Raw genomic sequence first — 21,056 nt, forward strand, 5'->3', positions numbered from 1 at the left:
GTGAGGGTTGCTGTGATGCAGTGAGGGATAGGCAAGCCAGGATGCTGTGATGCAGTGAGGAATGCTGGAGGCTGAGATGCTGTGATGCAGTGAGGGATGCTGTGATGCAGTGAGGGATGCAGGAGGCTGGGATGCTGTGATGCAGTGAGGGATGCTGGAGGCCGAGATGCTGTGATGCAGTGAGGGATGCTGGAGGCCTGGATGCTGTGATGCAGTGAGGGATGGGCAGGCTGGGATGCTGTGATGCAGTGAGGGATGCTGGAGGCCGGGATGCTGGAGGCCGGGATGCTGTGATGAAGTGAGGGATGCAGGAGGCTGGGATGCTGTGATGCAGTAAGGGATGCTGGAGGCCGGGATGCTGTGATGAAGTGAGGGATGCAGGAGGCTGGAATGCTGTGATGCAGTGAGGTATGCTGGAGGCCGGGATGTTGTGATGCAGTGAGGGATGCTATGATGCAGTGATGGATGGGCAGGCTGGGATGCTGTGATGCAGTGAGGGATGCTGGAGGCCGGGATGCTGTGATGCAGTAAGGGATGCAGGAGGCTGTGATGCTGTGATGCAGTGAGGGATGGGCAGGCTGGGATGCTGTGATGCAGTGAGGGATGCTGGAGGCCGGGATGTTGTGATGCAGTTAGGGATGCAGGAGGCCAGGATGTTGTGATGCAGTGAGGAATGCTGGAGGCCGGGATGCTGTGATGCAGTGAGGGATGCTGGAGGCTGGGATGCTGTGATGCAGTGAGGGATGCAGGAGGCCGGGTTGCTGTGATGAAGTGAGGGATGCAGGAGGCCAGGATGCTGTGATGCAGTGAGGGATGCAGGAGGCCAGGATGCTGTGATGCAGTGAGGGATGCAGGAGGCCAGGATGCTGTGATGCAGCGAGAGATGCAGGAGGCCAGAATGTTGTGATGCAGTGAGGGATGGGTAGGCTGGGATGCTGTGATGCAGTGAGGGATGCAGGAGGCCAGGATGCTGTGATGCAGTGAGGGATGCTGGAGGCCGGGATGCTGTGATGCAGTGAGGGATGCTGGAGGCCAGGATGCTGTGATGCAGTGAGGGATGCTGGAGGCCGGGATGCTGTGATGCAGTGAGGGATCCCAGTGTTTTTTGTTCTCTTATCCCATTTCCATTCAGTATCCCACAATGCTCTGGGTTCATGCATGGTCCCTGTGCACAGAGGAAGCCTGGTGGTGTCTGAGCACTGGGTTTTACTCTGAGAGACTCTAGACTTTAAGAGTTGTGGATTAAGTGAGGGAGAGCAGTAGTGTTGCTTACAGAGCCTTCTGCTTCTTTGAGTGAAGCCAGTAAGTTGGGAACATTGAGGGATTAGTGTTAGCCTTTGCCTCCTGAGGTGCTTGTCCCTTGGCTAGTAAGCGATCTGCCCTCCATGGCTGGCGCTCTGCTCCGTAGTCACCCCATGCGTCTTACTAAGTTTGCTCACAATGCTAGTCACTGTAACTTAATGATGACATAGTTACCAACAAACTGATCAAATATAAGGAAGAACTTGATAGGCTGAAAGCTTGGAAAGACTCAGTAACGACTTCTCAGAGACTAGGTGTGGTGGCGCACACCTGTAGCCCCCGCCAGCACTTTAGGAGGCTGAGGAGGCTGACCTGACCGCCTAGTCAGACTTGGATCCCAAACCCCCCAAATACTCAGTTAAATGCTCTTCCCCCAACCCCAGGTTGTAAATTAGGCTTAGCTGGTGTCTTCGTTACTGTGTTGCTACAGTGAAGAACGATGTGACCAAGGGAGCTTATAGAAGAAAGCACATGTCTAGGCACGTGCTTACAGCTTTGGAGAGTTAGTTTATGGTCATCATGGCAGGGCAGAGCAGGCAGGCATGGCGCTGGAGCAGTGGCTGAGAGCTCACATCTGATATGACAGTTGGAGGGAGAGAGACAGAAAGACAGACGGACTGGGCCTGCCATGGGATTTTGAAACATCAAACCCTCATGTTACCAACGAGACCATGTCTGTCCTCAACAGTTCACCAACTAGGAACCAAACGTTCAAGTATATGAGCCTATGGGGACCATTCTCATTTAAAACACCACAGGTAGGAACAGTAAATGGGGAATCCTGGAGGAACATCTGAAGGCCCTGTACAAAGAGCTTCCCAGTGTCTTGACAGCTGTTGAAGACTCATTATATGTAAGACTTCAGGAGGAGGAAGCAGGAGAGATCTGTGAATCCAAGCCTTGGTCTAGGTAGCAAGTTCTAGGCTAAACCATGCATATTGTACATGTTTTTAAATTAAATCTAAGCATCAGGGTTTTGTTATTTCTGAGCTGACATACATTCTTAGGTCACAGCTTTTGGGATTCTTCTGCAGCCTTCCTGGAGGAACCGGACATAGCTTTGAGTAGTCCCTGAAGTAGAGAAGGCACACTTGTCAAGACTCCTGGGTGTGGGATATTTGTAATGAGACTACAGTGTGGAATAATAATAATAATAATAATAATAATAATAATAATAATAATAATAATAATACACTGTGTTGAAACAAGGCTTTAGATGAGACAAAGGCAGTGGAGACAGATCCTGAAGAGACTGTGTCTCAAGAACCAGCCCTTAGTGTTGTAGTAGTTGGTAAGATACAGCAAACAGGGCACTGAGAGCAGAGGATTGTCCCTGTACAGAGGCAGAGGGCTCACTGATTTAGACATGGGGTGTCTACATAAGAATGCCATGGTTAAGGCAAATCCTGACTCTGACTAGTACCTCTGTGGTGCAGGACAGTTCATCCCCAGGGTCTGTCAATCACAACCCATTTCAGTTTTACACAATGGGGTCTCAGGTATCCCAGGATGGCCTTGAACTCACTATGTAGCCAAGGATGACATTGTACTTCTGATCCTTTTGTCTTCCTGAGTCCTGGCATCAGGAGGCCGGTGCCACCATGCCCAGTTTACGTGGTGTTGGGAGCTGAATCTAGGGCTTTGTATGTGCAAAGCCAGCTCTACCAACTGAGCTACCTCCTCACCCTATAGATAACCTTGAAGACCACCAGATGTGGTTAAGGCCACCAGATGTGGCTGTGTTTTGTTATATCATAGGTGCTGGGAAAACTGAGCTGTTCTCCATTCTAAATGAAGACAGACTGTTTTTAAAAAGCTTATGCATATATTCTCTGCTGTGTCTTCCTACCTGGGGTCACAGAGTACTTTAAAAAAAGAAAAAAAAAGAATACTATCACTTCGGGCTGTGCTCTTGCTTCTTCAGGAAAAGCCTCAAGTTTACATGCTGTGAGGTGACTGTGTGTGACAGGGTTCATATGTCATGTATGATAGCGTTAGGGAGCCTGGAAATCACCCTTTCTAATTCACCAAGCTTTACTACCGACCATCTCTATCCCCACAACACTACATCCCGTACATGCTCACAACGCTACATCCCGTACATGCTCACAACGCTACATCCCGTACATGCTCACAATGCTACATGCTATAGAGCTGTAACGATGAAAGAAAAGAATATCTACTTCATAAGGATTGCAGGAGAGATAATTGCCATCGCACCAACATAATTCTCTCTTCCCTTCGTTGAGCTTTGTTTTAGAAGTAAGATCCTGATACATTGTACTGGCTGGCTCTGAACTCCTGGGCTCAAATAACCTTTCTGCCTCATTTTCTCAAGTGGATAGAGTGATAGGTCTTTGGCTGAATACCCCTGACCCTGTCCCCCACATAGCCCACTGCCCCCTAGGACTGGGGATCTAACCCAGAGCTGGGCACCCCCCAGTGACATTCCAACAAAAATCATTCAAGTAATAAAGAATGTGCTTCTTTTTAAATATAATATTATTTCTACGTGAGACAAATAGCTTGATAACAGTAATCATCTTATGTTCTGCTGTGTTCCATTAAGATAACTATCTGACACACACCAGACCCTAGTCCCAGCTCGTGAGCTTGTACACTGGGTTTGTTACTGCTTAGGATTGTAATGGCTGTTTTCCATTTGTGTCACACCATTGGGGTCTGTTGTTTTCAGAATAGATCACTGAGCAGTAAATATTTCATATTAATGAACCTCTATACTATTTCCAAAGATTCTGTAGCCCCCGGAAGCATCGAGCAAAGTGTCTCACTTATCTAGAATTCTGGCAGCTCAGATCCCTACTTCCGAACAAAACAATAGAAAATGAAGTTACTTGGCGTTTTAGTGGGGTTGGGGTTGTACTTCTCCGAGTGTGAAAACTTGCACGCAGCTGTCCTCTGCAAAAAAACAAAAAACCCCAAAAAACAAAAAACAACAAAAAAAATACTGCCAGTGATTTAGAGCTGCGTTGCAAAACCATTCTTCCTCACTTCACACCCTCATCAAAAAAAGAAAAAGAAGAAAGAAGAAGAAATAAAGAAAGAAAGCCAACAGCTCGACTGAGCTTAAATAACTGACTTTTCAAACCCTTTCATGGCACACAAAGGGCTAATCCTGAGGCTACTTGAGCCACCAGTGCAGGCAGTCGTGGAGACCACCACTGAACGCGCGGTTCCCTCCCCCCTGCACACAGACACATTGACTTCGGCTTTATGAAGTGAAAATGCCAAGCCAAAGGACGCAAAGGAGCTGTCCCTAGTCCCTTCTTCCTGGGGGTGCGGGATGAGAAAAAGCTGCTGCATCTGGATATGGGGAACAAAGCCAGCCTAAGACTTGGGGATAATAGGCTGGGTCACCAGCTTTTATAGAAGCACAGGGGTGGAACTGCCCGGACTTGTCTGGTCCCAGTGACCCTTGCATGGCTTTGTGAGGAGATGTCAGGGGAAGTGTGTAGAAAGCACCCAGAACAATAACTTTGTCATTCGGAGCTCTCTACGGTGTGCTCACCCCACTCCCACCTTCCAGTCCCTCTCAGACAAAGGATGGCGTTAGGTAGGTTGTCTTGCCCTGGTTTTTCAAAGATCTCTGTCTTTAAAAGTAAACTCACTCATTTTTAACTGAATCATAGTGTTTTTCATGCTTTCAGAAATCAACAAAAGAGTTTTTACTCTGTGCCTTTGCAAGGAGAGAATCATCTGAAGATGCCAACCTCAGAGATAATACCGTGCCAGCAGCCTGACTGAAGCCCCCCCCCACCCCCCCGACAGTCAGGTTGTCAGGTTGTCAATAGCGGGTACTGGAAATATTGACCACCATGTGACCCTGGGGGCCTGTGTGATTGGCTGAGAGCATCCACAAGGCCTCTTGCCTACTATTCCTGGACTGTGTCCTTAATGAGAGAGGAGGTGGTTGGGATTTTGCCAGTCAGAGAGTTAGCACACTCAGTAGTGTGGTGACAGTCACTGGGGATTCTCCCAGGCTTGTAGGCAATTTGTCCCAGCATGTGTGTCCTGGTGATAATGGTTGTAGTTTAGCAAGAAGGCAATTAAGACCTAAAGAACAAAAAACCAAAAAACAAACAAACAAACAAACAAAAAACAAAAACTGAACAATCTCGTGGTATTTCTACAAGAGCACAGAACTTTATAAGGTAACATCGTTGGGTAGTGTGTGTGGTCAAAGAATAGAGGTCCTCTGCCATGCCCTTCCCCCACTCCCATGGGATCTCGTACCCTCAGCCACCCACAGTTGTTAAGCATAGAGAGAGATGTGGTGACATATTTACTTCTACGGAGACCTCTAGAGTACCCATATCTCACTGTTCTTGCTTGTACCCATTTTTGTGTGTGTTCTGTTGTCTTACAGCGAGGCAAATAAGAAACGGTCGGGCTACTGGATTACTTCAATTTTATTAAAATCGAACACTTCCTATTTTATGTTTATTTACCACTTACTAATTGCATGTGTGTATGTGCGCTCAAATATATTGGTCAGGGGACTTGTGGGAGCCGGCTCTCTCTTCTGCTGTAGAGGTTCCAGAGATGAAATGGAGGCTTTCAGGCTTGGGAGCACACGCGTCACCCCATTAGCCATCTCTCGGGCCCGAGCACTTTCCACTTTACGTACGATGTGTCTTTTCAATTTCATCTGGATCATGATTCATCATAATAAGTGCTGTCTTGGAGTTTCTCCTGCTTCTGAAGTTCATAACTTACTTGTTTTTCCAAGCCCTTTCTCTGGCTCCTGGTTGGTTGGTTATTTGCTGAGTGTCTGAATCCAGCCTTGAAGTGGATGATGCAGCCTCTGCCTCATGGTGCAGGGTTCAGGCCCGTCGAGAGAGATCACCCAGGGTGTGGGAGCTATGTTTGTTCTGAGATACATACTGATTTCTAGTCTTCACATGGGGTCCTCTTCCACTCTAGATGCACCCAAAATAAATCATTCTTGGCACCGCAACTCTGTAAGATTTTCAGCACGTGCCTGCACAGGGCCCCAGTGACATTAACTCTTTTCTGCGCCATCGGTGTTCTTCTCAAGATCTAAGTTTCCTACAATAAAGTAAGCATTCCCTTCTAGCTCAAAAGTCCTAATATCGCTTACATCTCTGTAACCCCCACCTCATGCATGAGCAGAATATTTCCCGTACCCCATACAGTTTGGTTTGAGCCTTTGCTGTAGGGATGGCTGATCTCCCATGACTGTAGCCTTGCTTCCCTGGTGATTAGTGATACTGAGGTTTTTTTTTTTTTTTTTTTTTTGTGCACATTTATTGGCCACTTGGAATGTTTTTGTGTGTGGATTTTTCTTTGGTTCAAATCTCTTGCTTATTCTTTATGAATTTATTCTTAAAATCGTGTTATGACTGATTGATTGGGATGTGTGTATGTTTAGTTGTAATAATTTCCCATTTTTTCCAGTTTGTGGTTTTCTTTTCTGTGTGTGTGTGTGTGTGTGTGTGTGTGTTTTTAACAGTATCTTTTGGGCAGTAGGCTCTAATTTTGATGAAGTCTAATAATAACCTTTTTGTGTATTTTATGGTTTTTTTTTCTCTGTGTATCCTAAAGAATCTTTGTGTGTCCTAAGCCGTATGAAGATACGTTATTTTTATGGGTGTGTTTATGTCTGTATGTACATACATGTGTATGTATGAAGATGCAGTCCGGAGTAGATGTTGAACATCTTTCTCAGTTACTGCCCATCTGTCTTTCTGGCATGTGTATTCATGTGTAGGGTGTATGTGTATGTATTCGAATGTGGGCACATGAGTACATATATGTATGCACATGCCTGTGGAGACCAGAGGTTGATGCCACGTCTTCTTTGATTGCTGTTCACCTTATACATAGAAGCAGGTCTATTAATTGAACCCAGAGCTCCCTTCTAGATCTGGTCTAGCTAGCCAAGTCCTTCTGGGGATTCCTGTGTCAGTCTCCAACGTGCTAAAATTACAGGCCAGTTACCACACCCACCTGGCATTCATGTAGGCATCCAAAGGGCAGCCTTCAGCTGGCCCAGTGCATTTCTTAGTCACTGAGCCCTCCCCTTGGCTGTCCATCTTACCTTTACTTTTTCACATACTCAGTGAGCCTACAGCTCTCCAATTTGACTAAACTGACTGGCCAGCAGCAGTCTCTCACCAGCGCCCCCATCTCTTCCTCCCTGGCACCGGGGGTTGTTATACACACACTGCTATGGTCTGCTCTTTGTGTGGCTTCTCAGACATTGAACTCTCTCTCTCTCTCTTCCCAATAGCGCGGCAAGTAATTTACTGCTTGAGATATCTCATGGCCTCTCTTCGATTTTTCCAGAGAGCGTCTCAGTGTCTGGGCCTGATTGTCCTGGAACTTGCTGTGCAGACTAAGGTGCTGGGGTTGCAGCCGTGGCCTGCTTCACCAGCAATACCCTACCGTATCTTTTTCTTCGTTCTCAAAGGCCTCCTACATCCGCAGGTAGTTCGGGTGTATGGAAGGAATGCTTGTTGTCTGAGGTTCGTTTCTCCTTAATATTTCTCCACATTTGTTAAACCTGTACGCATGACATGGTCTTGATGCCTTGGCTGCCTGCATGTGAGCTGCTGCTGCTGCCTGTGGCCTCTCCCCACACCATTTGTCTGTTCTTTCAGGAATACCGCAGTGGCTTGGCTACTGTTCGTTTTAGAAAGACTCGAACCCAGTAGCAGGTGATCCTTCCCACTCTGCTCTCTTCTGTTAAAGCTCCTTTATTTAAGTTTTAAATTCACCTCACCATTTTTTTAACTAAAAGCCTTACTTATTTTGATTAATATTGCTCTCCACCATTCTCCTTACCAATGCAAAGAAGGTCACCGGTGTATCTGTGGTTAACTCAACTTCCTATCTGTCGTTCAGCAAAGATTTGGGTCTATCCTTTGCACCTCTTTTTGTGATATTTTGTAAACATCCGGTGTTAGAGATATACCGACCTCATGAAAAGAAAAGAGTTGGCAAGGGATTTCTGTCCGCGGTAGTCAGTGGTATGTGTCAGCTTGGCTGGCTTAAGGCTCCCAACCCAAATAGTTTACTCAAACAGAAAGCAAGGTGTTGATTGAAAGGTATTTTGAAAATGTGATTACTGGCTTATAATTGGTTGGTTTCAAGTAAGGGAGATCATATCAGTTCATCCCAGGCAGCTTGGTGCGGTGGATTAAAAGCCTTACGAGCAGAAGCAGAAGGAACTATGGCTGCGGCTGACAGCTTCCCCGCCATGCAGATCCTGAACTTGCCTCACCTGCCCCCAGTCACAGAGGCCAGTGGCCAGTAGTGAGCTTCTCAAAACGTTTGTCCTGAGCCATTTGTCTTCCTCTACAGTCCTCTTCTCTTTCTTTTGCAGGGGGGTTTGGAGGTTTGCAAAGGGGTCTCACTATGTAGCTGTGGCTGACCTGAACTCCCTGTATACACCAAACTGGCCTCAGCCCACAGCTATCCACCTGCCTCAGCCTCCAAGTAGTTAAAGGAATACACCACCATGCCCAGCTGTCAGTCCTCTTCTAAAAGAAAACCAAGAATTTTCTAAGATTGGCGGGTTTTTTTCTTTCCTAAGTGTTTCATGGAATTCACCAGTGAAACACTATAGCCCAAGAGTGGAGCACTATAGCCCAAGGGTAGAGCACTATAGCCCAAGAGTGGAGCACTATAGCCCAAGGGTGGAGCACTATAGCCTGAGAGTGGAACACTATAGCCCAAGAGCGGAGCACTATGGTCCAAGAGTGAAGCAGTATAGCTCAAGTTTGGAGCACAATAGTTTAAGGGTGAAGCACTATAGCCCAAGAGTGGAGCACTATAGTCCAAGAGTGGAGCACTATAGCCCGAGTGGAGCACTATAGTCCAAGAGTGGAGCACTATAGCCCAAGAGTGGAGCACTATAGCCCAAGAGTGGAGCACTATAGCCCAAGAGTGGAGCACTATAGCCCAAGAGTGGAGCACTATAGCCCAAGAGTGGAGCACTATAGCCCAAGAGTGGAGCACTATAGTCCAAGAGTGGAGCACTATAGTCCAAGAGTGGAGCACTATAGCTCAAGAGTGGAGCACTATAGTCTAAGAGTGGAGCACTATAGTCTAAGAGTGGAGCACTATAGTCTAAGAGTGGAGCACTATAGTCCAAGAGTGGAGCAGTATAGCCCAAGAGTAGAGCACTATAGTCCAAGAGTGGAGCACTATAGTCCAAGAGTGGAGCACTATAGCTCAAGAGTGGAGCACTATAGTCTAAGAGTGGAGCATTATAGTCCAAGAGTGGAGCATTATAGTCCAAGAGTGGAGCACTATAGTCCAAGAGTGGAGCATTATAGTCCAAGGGTGGAGCACTATAGCTCAAGTGGAGCACTGTAGTCTAAGAGTGGAGCATTATAGTCCAAGAGTGGAGCACTATAGTCCAAGGGTGGAGCACTTATAAGCCAAGAACTTTAACTAGTCACTAAATTCTTTTCAGATTATGAATTCTGATTCTCAAATTAAAAAGAGCTATTCAGGTTGCTATTTTTTGTAATATATTTATTTCTTAAGACATAAGCTATCTACATGAAACAACTTAACTGTGTGTTAATCAGCCCTTTTAAAGCCCGTGTCTTGCCTCTTGTGTTACATGATGGGAGCAACCAATTCTCCTTCCTTGGCCTTGAAGCTTACTAATTTGGTAGTGTTTTGAAAGACCCACGTTTTATTGTTTTTCTATCTAATTAATATTTTTCCATTTTCTTTTATGCTGCCATTTTTTATGGCCTCTCATTATATAGCCTTGATTAGCCTGGAACTCCCTATGTAGATCAAGCTGGCCTCAGACTTGCAGCAATCCTCCTGTCTCTGCCTCCCAGATAATGTCTTTACCAGCCTGAGCCAGTGTGTCTGCTTTGTCTTGGTTTGTTGTTTCCTTTTGGTTGTTAATTCTGTTTATTCGTTTTTAGATCCTCCTTTAAACTCTCTTTACTTTCTGTGTATGAGTGTCTTGCCTACACATGCATGTGCACCAAATATGTGCTCGATGCATGAAGCAGTCAGAAGTGAGTGCCAGATGCTCCAGAGCTGGCGCTGTGGATAGCCATGAACTACCATGTGGGTGTTGGGATTGGGCCATTGTCCTCTGAAGGCAGTAAGTGCTCTTAACCACTGAGCCATCTCTCCACTCTCATTTTGTGTCTTAACATCTGGTTTTAGACCTTTGACATTTAGACTCTCTTGTTTTAAAAAGTTAAAGCTATACATTTACCTCTAAACACAGCATTAGCTGCAACTTTCAGATTTTGATAGCATCTGATTTTCATCTTTTGTTTTTTCCAAAATACTTCCATTCTATTGTGTTTTTGTAAACCCAGTATTATTTAGAACTCTGTAGTGGAATTTCCTGATAGCCAGTTTTCTAGTTAGCCAGTTTTCTAGTTAACTTGGGTTTGTTTTTTGTTTGTTTGTTTGTTTGTTTTTGTTTTTTTGCGCTGTTGTTAAATCCATTGAAATCAAATCCGTTCTGCATCTTGTCGAGATTTGTGAACGCTTGCTTTGTGGCATGGTGGATTTTTGCTTGAAAAGAATTGTGCTTGCCCCTGTAGCCATTGGTCAATATTTGATCATGCACTCATCAAGAACTCTTGTATTCCTGCTGGTTCTTTGTTAGTTGTTCTGTCAATTGTTGGAGTGAACATGACCTCCTTTTGTACCATTCGACAGTGACTGGGTTTGCCTGTGAATTCTAAGTACTGTCAGATTTTGTTTTAACCTTCTGAAGCTGTAGTTCAGGTTCTTATAAACTGGTTTGTTTTTTTCCCCTGGATAACTGGACCCAGTTTTTCTTTCACTTTTGAAGATCTGTGTGTGTTTTTGTGTATGTTTTTCTGTGGGACTCTGGGCAACCTGTGAGTGCAGGTGCCCGTGGAGGCCAGGATAGGGCATCAGAACCCCTGAACCTAGAGTTCCAGGCTCATCCAGGCTGTCCTCTTTGAGAGCAGGAAGTGCTCTTGACCCCTGGGCCATCTCTCCAGCCCCCGACCCTTTATTCTGATGAAATATCTTTCTTTATGAGTTCTTGAATTAAAAGCTTTTGAACAGTTTTTTCTGTTCAGCATTATATACCTTTATTTTTTAACTTGTATCCAAAGTATAACATTGTTAATGTAGGTTGAACCCTTGAGTTTTATAATAAACATTAACCCTAGAAAAGGGAAACTGTTCGCAAGAAAACCGATTAGAACCCTCAAGCCGTTCTCTCTGGTGCTGTTAACTTTGACTCAGAGTCCAGAGCTAACAGATGGGTGACATAGGACCCAGAGCTGCTGCAGATGTGAAACGGTCACATCAGCCACCTGGCAAATGGAGGGACTGTCTACAGATTTAAAGTCGTCATCTTAGAGAGGTTTATATAGAACGCCACAGACAAATCCGTCATGCCAGTATGCCCTAAAGCTCTGACTTAGCAGCGACGACCGAGCTCAGGAGACAAGTGTAAGTGAAGTGACCCCAGAGTGGGTCTAATGACTGACATTAGACCTGGGAACCAGAGCTGATCGCTGTTATATTTGTACCCATTGACAAAATTCAGACATGGCCAGTGTTTAAGGAGTGGGGTCTTCCGTGTAACGCTCTGAGCTCCCTGTGCCTGCCCATGCCCTGTAGGTGGAGGGTGCCAAGTCTAATCTGATAGGAGTTAAATGTTTACTTCTTAATGCTTTTCAAAGTCTGTGAGCTCTTCACACTTTGAGTGCCCTCCAGGAATCCTGTGTCATCCAGCAGCATAATTTGTTATGTTCTTTTTCCACTCAGAGACCAGTTTCTTTTATCTCACGTGTTCCCAAAATAGTAGATGAAAGAGCCCCTTTTATACATGCATCAGTAAACAGCTCACTGATCAGAACCCAGTCGTCATTTTTTCCCTCACTCAATCAGAGGAAAACCTTGGCAAGAGGTCAATCCTGCTTTGCTTACCGCACTAGAGACATATCTGGCGAGATGAGCCAGGGTGGAAGCCAGCACAGGGTACTGTACACTCTGGCAGCCTGGAACGGATTCTCCAGTCTCACTGACAGCAGAAGTCAAAGCTTCCCACTTGCACCAAGGTCTGATCAGTTTGAGTCTGATTTTATTCTCGATACCATAAACAAATTGTAGAAAGTACTCTGTACAGATTGGGTGGCCTTTTGAGTAGACATGTGTTTTTCTCTGTGCTTGAGACAGGTATGAGACTGAGTTTGCATAAGGACTGAAGTGAACCAGACATATACACGGTGTGGTGGTTCACATGAAGTTAGGCTGCGGCTTTACCACTGTTTAGAGGAAACATACTCTTTGCCATCTGCATCCTCTAGATGGATGGATCTACATCCAGTGGCAAGACTTCCCCCCATGGAGTTAAGTTTAAAGTAAACCGCAGGTGGATGCCTGGGAGTGCCCCCAGAACTGAATGCAGCTGGCACGATAAATACCAGAAACTCAAACAGGTCCTTGTAATTAAAAGTCTTCCTATAAAGAAAATGGATTTGAAATCTATATTATTAAAGTGTGATTCCCAAAGGAGCCTCTTTATGTTTTGTTCCAGTTCTTTGCTTCTAGAGACAGGATCTGTAAACACAACTCAGAATGACCTGGAAATCACTTTGTATCCCAAGCTAGCTCAGACCTGTAGTGACTCTCCTGTTTCAGCCTGCCATGGGCTAAGGTTACCCCTCCATGCTACCATACCCAGCCTTGAAGGAAAGTGATGCTGAGGAGGTTCTGTGGGCTTTACCTGAGTGCAGGTCCGCAGAGTGTGAGTAGCCAGCCTTCATCTCATGCCCCAAGAGTTTATGGATTTTTGTTTCCTCAAGCTATGTTGCTTTGGAGGATTAAAATTCATTTTTCTTAGGAAATTTTGTATTTTGACTTAAACAATATTTGCTCAGTCAGCAAGAATTGGTATACTGTTTAGCTTACATCTTTGAACTTTTAAAATTTTCGCTGTTTCACGAAAACGGCGGTTTCATGGGCAGGGGGTTAGTCTCCATCAACTGGTGCAAGCACCAGCCACCTCATGGAATAGGCTGGTTTAACCATAAGAAACCAACAAAGTTTAAAAATACTGAGAAAGGGGGAACCAATGAAAAATAGGAGTGTACTTATATATTTATGTGCAAGTATGAATCTTTGTGTTTCACGTTCTTTCTCTGTGTGTCTGTCTCTCTCTGTCGTGTGTGTGTGTGTGTGTGTGTGTGTGTGTGTGTGTACGCGCTCAAGTGCATGTGTGTTCAGACCAGAACTCAAATCAGATGCCTTTCTCAATCACTCTCCACATTATTTTTAGAGACATGGTCTTTCACTGAACCTGGAGCTCACACTGATTTTTAGCAAACTCCCAGACTCCACTGGGATCACAGGCTTGCAATGTTATACCCAGCTTTTAGCATAGTCATTGGGAAATCTAAACTCAGGTTCCCTGCTTGGTGGACTGTGCTAATGACTGTGTGAAGAAGAAGTTTGTAAAGCACCTCTGTGCCTGGGGCAGGCCTGTTGATTGTAGCATCCGTACCTGGGGCAGCCCTGTTGGTTGTAGCATCCGTTCCTGGGGCAGGCCTGTTGGTTGTAGCATCCGTACCTGGGGCAGCCTGTTGATTGTAGCATCCGTACCTGGGGCAGGCCTGTTGGTTGTAGCATCCGTACCTGGGGCAGGCCTGTTGGTTGTAGCATCCGTACCTGGGGCAGGCCTGTTGATTGTAGCATCTGTACCTGGGGCAGGCCTGTTGATTGTAGCATCTGTACCTGGGGCAGGCCTGTTGGTTGTAGGGTCCCTACCATGTGGTCCTTACTTCCTGGGATTGCAAAGGATTCTCAGCAACTCCAGTGAGGCTCAGCAGAGAAGGGAAAGACAGTGTTGCTGAGGAGGGTCTGTCTCTCTGTTTGCCCTCTAGACATTGCTCCTTGTCATAAGTGTGATCGCCGTGGCGGCAGCCGTGATCCCTTGGATCCTCATCCCCTTGGTTCCACTCTCAGTCATCTTCCTGGTTCTCCGGAGATACTTCTTAGAAACGTCACGGGATGTCAAGCGCCTGGAGTCCACAAGTGAGTACCGAGGGTCTTGGATGGGGACAGTAATGGTGACACAGAGAGCACCGTAGGAACTGTAGTTATGATCTGTGAAGTTTCGCAGGCTGATTGCACCCCAGTAGTTGAGCATGGTCTTTAGGCCATCAGGGATCAGTTGAGCTTAACGTGAGAATGGGGTCGATGTCCTGTGTATGATACTCCCCAAGGACAGGGACCGCTCTCTGTTGTTCATGTTTTACCCCTACACACACACACACACACACACACACACACACACACACAGGAGGCACACAAGAAATGTTTTCTGATAAATATTTCATCGTAGGTTAGAACTAGTTTAAGAGGGAAGCAATCAGGGATTTTTTTCTTTCCTTGAAGACGCTATCAATGACAAGGAGCAAGTTAAAGAGGGAAGGGAGTCAAACATGAATCCTGGTCCATGGCAGTCATGGTGCTGAGAGTTCTCGAAGCTCAGTTGTGTTGTGCGCCGCACTTTGGAGAGCTGCACAGAGACCAGTCAAAACCACATTTGGGCTGTTCCCCCATTTGACTTGCTAGTTTGGGGATAAGAAGGAAAATGGTTTATGATTCACCGCTCTTCTCTGTACGTAGCCACAGAAGATGAACTGATCAAGAACATGTCTCATTATGAATGCACAAACATATTTCATTATTATTAAAACTAAGGGCCATACACACGAAAGTCTTACACTTAAAAGTGCACAAGGACAATAGCCAAAAAAGAAAAGGAAGATATTTATAAGTTGTAACCATTTTTAAATTTTTTATGTATATGAATCCATGTGTGTCTAAATGTGAGTGTGTGCGTGTGTGTGTGTGTGTGTGTGTGTGTGTTCTTGGAGGTCAGAAGAGGGTATCGGAACTGGAGTTACAGATGGTTGTAAGCGCTACGTGTAGGTGCTGGGAACCAAACTCATGCCCTCTGAAGAGGAGCAGGCAGTTTTAACTACTGAGCCGTCATTCCAGCCCCAGGAAGGAAGATATTTGTACTAGGAAATATCTGTGGTGACTTTAAAGCCAGCTCAGCTTTTCAAAAGCCGAGCCAGGAAGTGTTGAACTATGTGGTTATAAGTTCATCAGAACAGAGGACTTTTTTCCCTCTCATGACCCACTGTGTGTATTTTGAAATAAACTGTCAAGAGACCCATGTAAAGCAGAGCAGGTGACACTTCATAAAAGCTATTGAAAAATCACCAGTCGTGAGGAGAGCCAGTTAAACTGCTGAGAGCCCCCACGTTGTGACGCATCTCAGTGCAAGGCAGTGAGAGAATGTTTAGAGTGCTGTTGGAGGGGTTATAGCAACGGGGCTTGGGGAAGTCAGAGAATAAAGGCGCGGCACTGCTGAGCAAGCCGAGCGAGCCTCCTTTGTGCATCCCCATGTCTTTCATTAACAAGTCTTGTTGTTGCAAAGGAAGCTGTGGGCTTTCAGAGAAAGGCTAGTTGTACCACAAGCAACACTGTGGCATAGACTTGTGTCAGTGTCACTGCCTGGCAGTCGGTAGCCCACCTGTCACCCTGTGTAGGCCGGGACCTGGTGGTCATGATGCAGTCTTCTGGAGACAGAGTTGCAGGATATATATTGCCCCATAGTCAGAGATGGACAAAGAGGAATTTGTCCTTTAAATTCTGATAAGGTGAAGCTACTGAGACTGCAGAGAGAGTCTGGAAATTTAAGGACAGTGAACATGTCTCACTAGCCTCAGACCATGAGGATGAGTTTCCAACTGGGTGGTCATGAAGACGTCTTTTAGCTTAGGAGGCCGAAGTCAAGGTCAGGCCAACGATGTTCCCTCTGGGCCAGTGGTATGGACACAAGTTCAGTGACACCCAGGCACGTGGTGGCCATAAAGGGCTGTCCTCGAGCTACTGGGCCGAGGCAAGCTTCTCTGGGCTGCACAGAGGAGGTCCCTGGCCATTTGGCTTATCTGCTGGCCAGCTGGCTGTATCAGGTACTCTTAGTTACTGGGAAACAACAGCTCATAAATTAGCAATCTAAGCTGGGGAGAGAAGCACACTTACCACACTGTCACGTGTTGTGATAAATGCCCTATGAAGCTACTTTTTAGAACATTACTGGCCAAAACAAAATAATCAGTGAAAACGCATTTATTTCCAAACAAGTAGCTCTGAAGTACAGGGAGAACAGGACCTTGAAGGATGGGTTAGTGAAAGGATCGGTGGCTGTGTTTGACTCCGGCGGACTGAACTGAAACACTCCTTTCCATTGTGAAAATGAGGCATTGTTGACTAGGGTTTGAGGGTGGGTGGACAGGGTCTTCTCTGGGTCCCCAGAAGTGTTTTGTTCGGGAGCTAAGAGCCCTTTAGGAAGTTTCAAGAGGACTGCTTGGTACTTGGGGTCTATACTGTGGAGCACGGGCCGCGGTGATTCACACGTCCCACCTCATGGAGCCCTTCTATGTTCTCCTTCTATGTTCATGCAGCACGGAGCCCGGTGTTCTCCCATTTATCATCCTCCCTCCAGGGACTCTGGACCATCCGGGCTTATAAAGCTGAAGAGAGGTGCCAGGAGCTGTTTGATGCACACCAGGACTTGCATTCAGGTCTGTACATTTATGACAGTACTTCCGAAAGCTGGCAGCCGTGTGCCCTCAGGTTACAGCTTTGTCAACCAGCACCTCTGGCTGTTCTTGGACTCACTCCTTCTGCATCTGCCCTTAGGCTATGAACCCTTTCAGAACCACTCCTCATGTCTGGCTTTCCTAATTGACTTGCTCAGTCTTTCTTCCACCTCTGTGCCCTGTAGTTCTCTGTCTGCTTAAGACTGGGGTCAGCAGTCGTATTTTGCAAAAGGCCTGGCACTTCTAAAACTGCCTGTGGCTCTTTTTTAACATGCTAGTCATTTAAATACAGCCCTAAGCCATGTTCCATCCCCACCCCAGGGTGTGCAAAGCATTCAAGTAAAAATAGGATCAGAGCAAACTGGGAGCTGTGTCCTTTGCTGTAGAAGGAGAAGAGACAGTCAACCTGTGAACAGAAGACCATGTCTCCATGTCCTGTATTATGACCATATATCATAATATATACCTTAGTTGGGTCTTTTAGTTCTTTCTTTCTCTTTTCCTTTTTGAAACCTCTGTACTGTTTGGGGTAGGGTATGTATCATTGCTCTGTATTTCCTGACTTTCTAGAAGTTTTGAGTATACGACCTTGCTGCCCTACTCTGTGTCAGCATCTCAGTACCCACCACCTTCACTGCACCCAGTGTGGCTTCTCCACCGCAGTTAGCGGCTTCTGTGCTCACTCACATTTCTTGTTCTGGTTTGCAACCCAGAGGCTTGGTTCTTGTTCCTGACGACCTCGAGATGGTTCGCTGTGCGTCTGGACGCCATCTGCGCCATCTTTGTCATCGTCGTTGCCTTTGGGTCCCTGATTCTGGCAAAGAGTAAGTACAGATGCGAGTAACTATTTATGGTATGATTACAATTTATAGCCGTGTTTACAGTTATTAAATTAAACTCTTGCCACCTTGTCTAATGGCACATTCGGTGGGGTTCTAATGAAGCATGTTAAAGCTCTTACTACACGTCAGGGTGGATAGAGTCACGCAGCACGACCCAGTGAGACGGTCTACTTATGTTCTTTTTATCTTTGTTAGAATGAACTGAGATCTGTACAGATGACATTTTTTAAAATTCCTGGTCTGGTAGCCAGGAGATGAGAACCAAGTTTGCCGCTGGCATTTTGGGCTCAGCCCGAGGCTCACTATTTGAGCCTGGGAACCTCCTGGTTTGTTGGTACATCAGTGCACATGGGTGAAGGATGACTGTGCTCATGGCCAGGCGGGCACCAGGGGGCCAGGTGTCACTGCGTGTGGCCTGAATTCGCCTTGCCTAACCTATCCCCAGTGACACCTGAATCACACCGTTTGTTCATAAAGCAATGGGAGTCATATTTTACTGTTAAAAGCTTTAGTTCTTAGAAAACACCATCTTGTTTGCAGTGTTTTCCAGCTGCAGTTGCAGGGGACAGAGACAGAGGGATTATGCAACAGGCTTTAAACCTTAATGGCAAATGTGAATAATGACATTATACCTCACATGCACAGTGCCTTTTCTTAAACGTATGTCAATCCAACTGAGATTAATAAACTCATGTAATAGTCTTCCAGAATTAGTGGGTTTTAAAGATTGCATCATAATCTCAATCAGTAAGTAGAAATATAGAGGCTACGGGTGTATACAGTTTGTTGGGTCCTCCTGGTAAGATAGCAGAGGACAGCAGGCTCCTGTTAGGATTGAGACTGACTGTCCTTTCTTTCCCTTCTTCCCCCCAAAGCTTTGGATGCTGGGCAGGTTGGCCTGGCCTTGTCCTACGCCCTCACGCTCATGGGGATGTTCCAGTGGTCTGTGCGACAGAGCGCCGAACTAGAGAATATGGTAATGTTTATCTGAAAGTTTTCAGCCTTTTTAAAGCCCTCTTTGCCATTAAACGACATAAAAGCAATTCTTATGTAAAATATTAAAACTGTTATTTTTTGCATCGCGGCTAACAGAGTTTTTTTTTTTTTTTTTTTTTTTAAGATCCCGCTCCCATCTGTTTAACGTTAATGTAAAATAAAATGTATACATCTTTTTCTCTGTCTCATGTATGCTATGTCAGCAGGTTTTAGATTCATCACAAGCTGTCTTCAAATGTAATAAATGCCTCTGTAGGAGGGAAGTTCTGAAATCCTAGAGAGGATATAAGCTAATTTCTCAGAGGCCTGTTTATTTTTGTTTCTTAATGGGTAATTCCTCGTTCTTGGTAAGAGAAGAATTCAGTATTTTGAGGTTGTTTGTTTAATTAATAGCTCTCCCCACCCCCCCACTCCTACCCACTCACCACTAGTTTTCTCCTCTCTTCTCTTATTCCTGGAGTAAAGGCAGGAGGCCCCAGGGTTACTGCTGTTCCCCCCAGGGAGGGCAAGCTCCTATCTCTGAGGTGCTTCTCAAAGGTAGCAGGTTATGGCAATTGCAGAAGGTTTAATCAACATTCTAATTGCTCCCTCTTCAAAATATTTATTTCCACTAATGACAGAAACGGCGACCGTGAGAGCCTTCCATTCGGCCCCCCTGTCACAGGATAGAAATGGTTGCAGGGAATGTTGAGGATGGGTGGGTGACTGATGGAGAATGAGTCTCCTTCTGGAGCAAGGGACTGTTGATGAGAGGTCGTAAACTCTTGATTTTACAAAACCCTTTCGCTTTTGTGTTTGTGGAAGGTGCCCGTGTGTATGTCTGTTATGTGTGCATATTGCGGGTGTATGTGCGTGCACAGAGATTAGAGATTTGTACAGGTGACTTCTTCAGTCACCCTTCACCTTACATTTTGAGACATGGATGCTGGGATCCAAACCCAAAGGTCTTCATGCTTGCGTAGCAATCCGTTTACGCACTGGACCATCTCTTCAGCTCCTCTCTTGCTGTTTTCACTCAGTGTTATGAGGTTGAAGGGATTGTCTGTAAGCAAAGCTGTCGGGTGAGGGTGAGCAAGACTGTAAATCATCACGGTCTTTAGTAGTCTCGGTTATCGTGAAGACCCAAGTGACCCTTGCGTAGCCATGTGTAGGTGGAACATACCGGCGGTCAAGCCCCTGGCCCCTGACCGTGTGAATACCTTTTCTCCTTTAGATGATCTCTGTGGAGAGGGTGATTGAATACACGGACCTAGAGAAGGAGGCACCCTGGGAATGCAAGAAGCGCCCACCCCCAGGCTGGCCCCACGAAGGAGTAATCATCTTTGACAATGTGAACTTCACCTACAGCTTAGACGGGCCTCTGGTTCTGAAGCACCTGACTGCACTCATCAAGTCCAGAGAAAAGGTTGGTCTAGCCTGGCTTGCTCCTCTAGACTGTCATCTAAAGGTACAAGGCCACATGTGCGTGCTGATTAACTGCTGAATCTGTCAAACCTGTCATCAAGACTCGGTTTCTCCTGGGGTGCCATTCAGTCCAGTGGTGAGGTAGATAAGTCTTCTTCGGAAGTGGACCATGTCATGGGAAGCTAATATTTCTTTCTAAAAACATAATATCCACGTATTAACATTCTCAGTTCTGACTAGTACGTAATAGCTTGGAATTTTTTTTATCAAAAACTTTCTCATTGTTTGAGGAGGAAGCAAATCTTTCTTTGTACCGTAAAGGACCCTGGGTTGAGGAACCCTCTGCACCACAGCTGGGATGTAATCTCTCTAGAGTCCAATATACACAAGAGATTATTTTTATATCTGATCTAATGATTCACAGTTATTCAAAGTTAACCCTGGATTCTCTTCCCTAAAGCTCCTATGTGTATTTCCTTCCTGTTGCCTGTATTCCTCTGTTGTTGAATTAAATGTCTTTTTCTGATCCCATCTTCCTGGTGCCCTGCTCCCTTCCTTCCCTTGGCCTTTCTTACTTTCCTCCCAGGTGTGTCCAGCTCATCACCAGCAGGCTGCAGAGGCCCAGGTTAGCTGTGGCCATAGCCCATCACAAAATTACAGACGCTCCAAAAACTTGCAGGTGTTTGTAGTAAGAATTTTGTAATTTTGGTTTCTTTAGAAAACACAGAAATGGTATGAGAATATGTTTTTTGTGTTAATTCCAGGTGTGGGATAAGGGACTGCTTCAGATCCTCCATAGCAGCTGACTATGGTTTGCCCTGTGCTCTAGCAGGGGTGTGGTTTTGCCAGCTGCAGATAGTTTCTGGGACTGTGTGAC

General features: G+C 45.8%; 1 protein-coding gene across 1 annotated transcript in view; it reads left to right on the forward strand.

Moving 5' to 3' along the window:
- Positions 1 to 21,056, forward strand: part of Abcc4 (ATP binding cassette subfamily C member 4 (PEL blood group)) — a 219,035-nt gene that overhangs the window by 151,862 nt on the left and 46,117 nt on the right. Inside the window, exons 21-25 of the mRNA XM_034498607.2 lie at positions 14,202 to 14,352; positions 16,800 to 16,919; positions 17,651 to 17,761; positions 18,655 to 18,755; positions 19,989 to 20,180. Of these exons, the coding sequence (XP_034354498.1) occupies positions 14,202 to 14,352; positions 16,800 to 16,919; positions 17,651 to 17,761; positions 18,655 to 18,755; positions 19,989 to 20,180 (675 nt within the window). The remainder of the gene's footprint in view (positions 1 to 14,201; positions 14,353 to 16,799; positions 16,920 to 17,650; positions 17,762 to 18,654; positions 18,756 to 19,988; positions 20,181 to 21,056) is intronic.

This window comes from Arvicanthis niloticus, chromosome 3, assembly GCF_011762505.2.
Source record: "Arvicanthis niloticus isolate mArvNil1 chromosome 3, mArvNil1.pat.X, whole genome shotgun sequence".
NCBI lineage: Eukaryota > Metazoa > Chordata > Mammalia > Rodentia > Muridae > Arvicanthis > Arvicanthis niloticus.